The 8,438-nt window shown below is 43.4% G+C and overlaps 1 protein-coding gene across 1 annotated transcript; it reads left to right on the forward strand.

The window, feature by feature from the left end:
• The first annotated feature begins 211 nt into the window (after positions 1 to 211).
• Positions 212 to 7,744, forward strand: LOC106575469 (T-cell surface antigen CD2). The gene is made up of 4 exons (XM_082964365.1): positions 212 to 382; positions 6,610 to 6,897; positions 7,401 to 7,673; positions 7,737 to 7,744. The coding sequence occupies exons 1-4, from the start codon at positions 271 to 273 to the stop codon at positions 7,742 to 7,744; spliced, it is 681 nt and encodes a 226-aa protein (XP_082820491.1). The 5' UTR covers positions 212 to 270.
• The last annotated feature ends 694 nt before the right edge of the window (positions 7,745 to 8,438 follow it).

The raw sequence follows: 8,438 nt of genomic DNA on the forward strand, positions 1-8,438 counted from the left end.
TTTATCATCATACACACGAAGCGAAACCTCTCATGTATTATTGCTTAAATAGCAAATAAACATAATGCAATGTGTTGGTATACAGTGTGGTTGTATTGCAGCTATTAAACATTATTTACAAGTCAAATGGAACGTTGATTTATTTTCCACCAAGAGGTCATGAACAGGGAGGAACAAAACCACATTTTACTTTCACTTTCACAGCCTCGGGAAATGAAGATCAGAAGCAGCCTAGATGAACTACACAGTGCTTTAGCGTATCTCATTTGAATGTACTGTTATTTATTATCTTTACAAACAAACAGTCTCGCAGATATGCCCAAACTAAAGCTCATCAGATTGTGGTTCTGGATTTGTCTGGCGCGGACGGTGGTCTCCGGAGGTAAGTTGAACCGACTGGCAGGGGCGAACGTAGCGTTTTGGCCTACCTACTAATTTTTAGGCTACTTGTTTGCTATTGTGTGCTAATTGTATAGCCTGGCCTACAACATCACTTCCTAATCTTTGATTATCATGAACAATAGGTATAGCGAGATAATGTCCTTTATCAACACTATGTGCGCTGCAACTTCAAGTTAGAAACGCAGTCGCCGAGAGGGATTCATATCACTGAAAAAATAACTTGTAACGACATTATGGATGGACAATAGTCTAAAAACGGTCTTCATATTGATTTTCAACATGGAAAGTCAGAATGGTTTTAAACAACGTCTATATGGGGTTCGATTAGAAATAAGGACCACACCCTTCTTGTTCAGTGACGATTTTGTAAATCTTGGGGGGGGGGGGGGGGGGGATGCATGACAGCAAAGCCACTACACAACACAACACTAAACGGCCCACATAATGCTGTCGCAAAGGCAGTCCTAACATTTTTAGCACCACTACACCTGGCTATCAGCGGAGCCTTGTCTGGCAGCAAAACAGTTCATTCAGCCTCATTTACTGACTTTAAAAATAACATAGCTGATATGGCTGACTTGCTTAAACAAATGTGGTTTCTATTGACAATTGAGATGTACAAACTATGGCATAAGGGGACAACGAGCGGATAAGAGGCAATCCGTAATTTCGATTAAGACATTAATGAGCGAGCTAGGATGGAGGTTGTCAATATAACTATACAAATATACAAATAAACAATCAAAGGGCAAACAATTCACACGTTGAAACAATGAATGAATGAATGGGCAACTATTAGCGGGAGACTGCGGAGCACATTCTGGAGAGCTGAGTGCGTGTGTTCTGGAGAAAGATGCCCGTATCTTCACCTCACACCCCTCCTCTTCTTCCCTTCTCAACGTGCACTGTGCATCCGCCAACTTTTCTTTCTCATTCACAAGTGGCTGAAACCAGAAATCTCTATAATCTGACGAGATGCTCATGTCTCCACCCTAACAATGCGAGTTGTTGTCCCAAAGGCGGGAATGCAGGCGACAAGTTTAGGTCTGCATATTATGCAAAAGGTAACGCATTGGGCTTATCCAGGACAGATTTTGGCGAGAGTGAGCCCTCTCGCTTTGCCTCTTCCTCTCTGCTGAAACTAGCTAGCGAAACAGCGCGCCTCTGTCTTTCTATATGTAGACCATGTATCTGATGCTGTCTGGCCAGGAAAAGTATGACATACCATACTCCTTTTGTCCAGACAGCATCAGATACATGGTCTGCACTTACGGACACAGAAGGGCGCTGTTTCGCTCGCTCGGATGCTTTATCTGAGATTGATGCGTGTTTCTGTCAGCACGCGCCGGCCCAGTTTACTGCGCCAAAATCATATGATGACCATCATATCGAAGTAAACCTGTTGCCACCAGATGAAATCTACAACTACAAATACCTAGGTGTCTGGCTAGGCTGTAAACTCTCCTTCCAGACTCATATTAAACATCTCCAATCCAGGGGCGAAAATCTGATATCAACTTTGGAGGGGACAATTACATTACATTTTCTCAAGAGCAATTCCTGAGGGGGACACCAAAAGTAGTGCTGTAACACATAGCCTACGTTTAATATGGTAAATGTATATTGAGGAACCAAAGAAATAAGGTGTTTGCCGTACTCCTAACTACCGGTACCCAAAACTACACAACTAATCACAACAGCAATACCATTGCCTTTAACAAATCTTAGTTCAGTCACCAGTTTAAGTTGAGAGTGGGGGTATCCATGGCATTTTCCAATTATGTTCCTATTTTACAAGTAAAAAAAATTGAGAACCTTTCATAATGTTGCCAAACAAAGACTCAATAAACTTACCTGAGACTCCCAGTCTCTGCCAGTCTGTCCCTGCATATCTGTCCCCAACTCTGCTGTCTGTGTGCCATCTGTTGCCTGCTCTGCCTAATGACATCATTGTGAAACATTTCCATTAGAATTTCATTTCTTTCTTATGAACATTTTATCAACTAGTCTTTGAGATATTAGGCTACTAGGGTTCTTACTTTGCGTTTTTGGTGTACTGAAAAATACTCTGATGTCCGTCTTTTTTCTGCCATTTTTCTGCCATTTTTCTACCTGGTTGGCTACACAAACACAGTATGTAGGTTATTTACAGTAGGAGATGGGCTTCTATCATCTTATCTTCTATCATTCTATATGGGCTTCGATCTAAAAGGTAGCTAGCAAATGTGAAACGGATTGCAGTGACAAGAGTTGACAGCTGTATGAGTTCACCATTTACACAACATATGCTGCAACCTTTTGTAATTTTAATCGTTTGTTTCATATTGGCTGGCTTCTAACAATAGCTGAATTTGAAAAGCTAGCGAGCACCAATTCAGTGGTGTTTGCTATAATCTTTGCTACCCGGGTTAAATAAAGGTGAAATGAAATATATACTGCTCAAAAAAATAAAAGGAACACTTAAACAACACATCCTAGATCTGAATGAAAGAAATAATCTTATTAAATACTTTTTTCTTTACATAGTTGAATGTGCTGACAACAAAATCACACAAAAATAATCAATGGAAATCCAATTTATCAACCCATGGAGGTCTGGATTTGGAGTCCCACTCAAAATTAACGTGGAAAACCACAGTACAGGCTGATCCAACTTTGATGAAATGTCCTTAAAACAAGTCAAAATGAGGCTCAGTAGTGTGTGTGGCATCCACGTGCCTGTATGACCTCCCTACAACACCTGGGCATGCTCCTGATGAGGTGGCGGATGGTCTCCAGAGGGATCTCCTCCCAGACCTGGACTAAAGCATCCGCCAACTCCTGGACAGTTTGTGGTGCAACGTGGCGTTGGTGGATGGAGCGAGACATGATGTCCCAGATGTGCTCAATTGGATTCAGGTCTGGGGAATGGGCGGGCCAGTCCATAGCATCAATGCCTTCCTCTTGCAGGAACTGCTGACACACTCCAGCCACATGAGGTCTAGCATTGTCTTGCATTAGGAGGAACCCAGGGCCAACCGCATCAGCATATGATCTCACAAGGGGTCTGAGGATCTCATCTCGGTACCTAATGGCAGTCAGGCTACCTCTGGCGAGCACATGGAGGGCTGTGCGGCCCCCCAAAGAAATGCCACCCCACACCATGACTGACCCACCACCAAACCGGTCATGCTGGAGGATGTTGCATGCAGCAGAACGTTCTCCACGGCATCTCCAGACTCTGTCACGTCTGTCACATGTGCTCAGTGTGAACCTGCTTTCATCTGTGAAGAGCACAGGGCGCCAGTGGCGAATTTGCCAATCTTGGTGTTCTCTGGCAAATGCCAAACGTCCTGCACGGTGTTGGGCTGTAAGCACAACCCCCACCTGTGGACGTCGGGCCCTCATACCACCCTCATGGAGTCTGTTTCTGACCGTTTGAGCAGACACATGCATATTTGTGGCCTGCTGGAGGTCATTTTGCAGGGCTCTGTCAGTGCTTCTCCTGCTCCTCCTTGCACAAAGGCGGAGGTAGCGGTCCTGCTGCTGGGTTGTTGCCCTCCTACGGCCTCCTCCATGTCTCCTGATGTACTGGCCTGTCTCCTGGTAGCGCCTCCATGCTCTGGACACTACGCTGACAGACACAGCAAACCTTCTTGCCACAGCTCGCATTGATGTGCCATCCTGGATGAGCTGCACTACCTGAGCCACTTGTGTGGGTTGTAGACTCCGTCTCATGCTACCACTAGAGTGAAAGCACCGCCAGCATTCAAAAGTGACCAAAACATCAGCCAGGAAGCATAGGAACTGAGAAGTGGTCTGTGGTCCCCACCTGCAGAACCACTCCTTTATTGGGGGTGTCTTGCAAATTGCCTATAATTTCCACCTGTTGTCTATTCCATTTGCACAACAGCATGTGAAATGTATTGTCAATCAGTGTTGCTTCCTAAGTGGACAGTTTGATTTCACAGAAGTGTGATTGACTTGGAGTTACATTGTGTTGTTTAAGTGTTCCCTTTGTTTTTTTGAGCAGTGTATAAATAAAAGTTCCCTTGCATCAATTTAGCTTTTGCAACGAGACCATTAAATATATTTAAAACAATGGTAGAAGAGAGTGTAGTTCTGTTGAGTTTATCGCTAACCTTATCACAGGGACTTTGAAGCACTAACTTACATGCATGCTGATCTTGGAATAAATTGACGATAGCAAAGATTCCATATTTGACGACGCCACATAAAAGGAATAGGTATTAGCTAGCTTAATAGTTAATATTTGCGCGCTAGCTCTGCATATTCAGCTAGTGTGTGTGCGCGATTGACTGGATTAACCTCACGTCAGTTACGTGCATTGAGTGCCTTTCAGACAGTAGATACGACCTCTACGTTACCTCGCAAGCTAAGGAACTGGCAGTGGATCAAACCATTGTGAGGCAAAGGGTGGGGGGGTCGCAATCTTTTGAAACTTAAAAACGAGCAATTAAGTGTCTATAATCAGCACAATTGCTTTCATTGCGTATTATTAATATTATTTAAATTACATAGTTATGTTTCAGGGGGGGACAAATCATATTTTTCCCAGGATGGGGGGGTCGTGTCCCCCCCGTCCCCCCCGGGATTTCCGCCCCTGCTCCAATCCAAAATTAAATCTAGAATCGGCTTCCTATTTCGCAACAAAGCCTCCTTCACTCACGCCGCAAAACATACCCTCGTAAAACTGACTATCCTACCGATCCTCTACTTCGGCGATGTCATTTACAAAATAGCTTCCAATACTCTACTCAGCAAACTGGATGCAGTCTATCACAGTGCCATCCGTTTTGTCACCAAAGCCCCTTACACCACCCACCACTGCGACCTGTATGCTCTAGTCGGCTGGCCCTCGCTTCATATTCGTCGCCAGACCCACTGGCTCCAGGTCATCTATAAGTCTATGCTAGGTAAAGACCCACCTTATCTCAGCTCACTGGTCAAGATAACAACACCCACCCTTAGCACTAGCTCCAGCAGGCATATTTCACTGGTCATCCCCAAAGCCAACACCTGCTTTGGCCACCTTTCCTTACAGTTCTCTGCTGCCAATGACTGGAAGGAATTGCAAAAATCGCTGAAGCTGGAGACTTATATTTCCCTCACTAACTTTAAACATCAGCTATCTGAGCAGCTAACAGATTGCTGCAGCTGTACATAGCCCATCTGTAAATAGCCCACCCAATCTACCTACCTCATCCCCATATTGTTTTTATTGACTTTTCTGCTCTTTTGCACACCAGTATTTCTACTTGCACATCACCATCTGCTCATCTATCACTCCAGTGTTAATTTGCTAAATTGTAATTACTTTGCTACTATTGGCCTATTTTTTGCCTTACCTCCTCACACCATTTGCACACACTGTATTTAGACTTTCTTTTTTCTATTGTGTTATTGACTGTACGCTTGTTTATTCCATGTGTAACTCTGTGTTGTTGTTTGTGTCGCACTGCTTTGCTTTATCTTGGCCAGGTCGCAGTTGTAAATGAGAACTTTGTTCTCAACTAGCCTACCTGGTTAAATAAAGGTGAAATAAAATAAAAAATAAAATAATATATGGTGTGTGGGCCTCCCACTATGACATGGGAAACCATGCTGTTTATTACAGTACAAATGAAATAAATGATGATGAACTTCACATGGTGGTGAAAGTTCACGGTGATCTTGATGCTCCTTTCCAATAAATATCGAGGGTGTTATTCTGGTGACATGATCATCAATGCTTTGCTGCCCTTTGACAAATACAAATAATAATCACTATTATCCATAATAATCTCATAATGTAGATAGCCTAACTTCACTTAGTTTGATGGAAACATCTCTCTGGTGGGAAAATGTGCATATTGTTTTTATGCAGATTTTTGAATATTCACATGAAAATCTGTTGCAGATTGGATGGAAACCTAGCTAGTGATATAACGGGGACAGGCTGTAGACAAAGGCATTAATATGTGGTGTAGTCTAGATACATTTCTACTCCAGTGGTGGTGGTGAGGGGGACATACTAGTCAAAGTGGTCAGACTACATAGACCAGATACACCCAGCAAGTAGAATTCTAGACATAAAAAGTAAAGGTAGATAATAATGTCTCTTTCAATGCCAATAAGGTTAGGACTACATATTTATACCCTAACCATAATGTGTTACCCTGGATACATTGATACTCTGATACATGTATGAAATGTCTGCTTTTCCAGAAGACCTTATCCTTAAAGTGGGAGGTGAGCTCGTGTTGACGCCGGACAAGTCCACAGTGCCTGACTCCATCACAAGCATCCTATGGAAGCATGGGAATAACAAGGTGGCAGAGTGGGACAATGATTTTGGTGGTCTGGACATCTATGCTGCCTTCAAAGAGCGCACAATCCTGGACCAGACTACTGGAGAGCTGAGAATCAGTGGATTGATGAAAACAGACAGTGGAGTTTATTCTGTGGAGTTCAACAGCAAACTGCTTGACAAGACATATACACTGTCTGTTATCAGTAAGTGTTTCTGTGTGTGTGTGTGTGTAACGGCTGTCAAATGGAGTAGACCAAGGCGCAGCATGGTTAGTGCTCATCATGAATTTATTATACTGAGAACACAATAAACAGAGAAACAAAAGACGACAGCCAAACAGTTCTGTCAGGTAAGATATACTAAACAGAAATAAACCACCCACAAAACCCAAAGGAAAACAGGCTACCTAAGTATGGCTCCCAATCAGCGACAACGATGTACAGCTGTCCCTGATTGAGAGCCATACCAGGCCAAAACAAAGAAATACAAAACATAGAAAAAAGGACATAGAATGCCCACCCTAGTCACACCCTGGCCTAACCAAAATAGAGAACAAAACCCTCTCTATGGCCCGGGGCGTGACCGTGTGTGTGTGTGTGTATGTACATGTGTGTATGTATGTGCGTGGTCGTGTAGAAACAGCAGGTTGTGCAGTGTCTCACAAGCATTTCCCCAAATTATTCCTGTTTCTTTCCTCTATTTACAGAGGCAGCCCCCAAACCCACAATCACTTCTTCCTGTAACGCCAACCAAACCTCCTGCACTCTGACCTGTGAGGGCAACACCACTGATGCTGAACCAGTCACTTACAGCTGGAAAGTGGGAGAGGGGGTGTGGGAGGTTGGAGGAAAACAGCTGATTGTCTTTAAGAGCGACACTGGCAATTCAACCAACAGTTACAAGTACATCTGCAAGCTGAATAACTCTGTAAGTGGGGAAGGGGAAGTCAGCGAGCCAGTTGGAGAGGTGTTTGTCTCAGGTGAGTCGACACTCATAAGTGTGTTACAGTACTTATGTATTGATATGTTTGTAACACTGCTAGTTTTGTAAGACATTTTGAATGTTACACTATGTTGAATACCTGATCAACTCCTGTCAAAGTATCAATACAAAATGTGTTTTCATTTCAGAGCCTTCCATCAGAGATTTTGTTGGTGTTGTTGTCACTGCCATTGTAGCATTTGTTTTCATTGTCATAACAGGTAAGAACAGCACATCTATAGAAACAGAGCACTGCACATGTACAGAGTTCTGAAGCACAGATTGACATAACAGTAGCAACAACAGTGAGCTATACCTCCTGAAGGGGATACCTGTTCTACCTGTATCTACAGTAGTGTTCAGGCTACTGCTACAGACAAAACAGGGGGTTAGATGCACCACCTGTTGTAGGGCACTGTCTTCATTCATAATGTGTCACAAGGAGGCATCAATTTGGACCGTGCCCAGTATGGAATAACCTCATCGGATTCCTTACACTCGTTCTTCCAATGACCGATAGCCACACATCTAAAACAGGGAGCTATTCCCGGGTGCCTTAGCACAGGTTAGTTACCCTTTCCTCTCTGTTTCTTTGTCCTACCTTGGCCATTGAGACCACTGTTAGTGACTTCCACTGTGGCAGCATTAACCACTTGTACATCTGCGGTGTAAACTAAATTAGCTTCCACTCTCAATGCTGCTTGTACTATTAAATCCCAGTCAGAATAATAGTCCACTACCCCCTCTTTATTTGATTGGAATT

Source organism: Salmo salar, chromosome 17 (genome assembly GCF_965601325.2).
Source record: "Salmo salar chromosome 17, fSalSal1, whole genome shotgun sequence".
Classification (NCBI taxonomy): Eukaryota; Metazoa; Chordata; class Actinopteri; order Salmoniformes; family Salmonidae; genus Salmo; species Salmo salar.

Coding starts and splice junctions, on each gene's coding strand:
- LOC106575469 (XM_082964365.1), top strand. CDS start 271: ATGTACTGTTATTTATTATCTTTACAAACAAACAGTCTCGCAGATATG. Junction 383..6,609: donor GCGGACGGTGGTCTCCGGAG/GTAAGTTGAACC, acceptor CTGCTTTTCCAG/AAGACCTTATCCTTAAAGTG. Junction 6,898..7,400: donor ATATACACTGTCTGTTATCA/GTAAGTGTTTCT, acceptor CTCTATTTACAG/AGGCAGCCCCCAAACCCACA.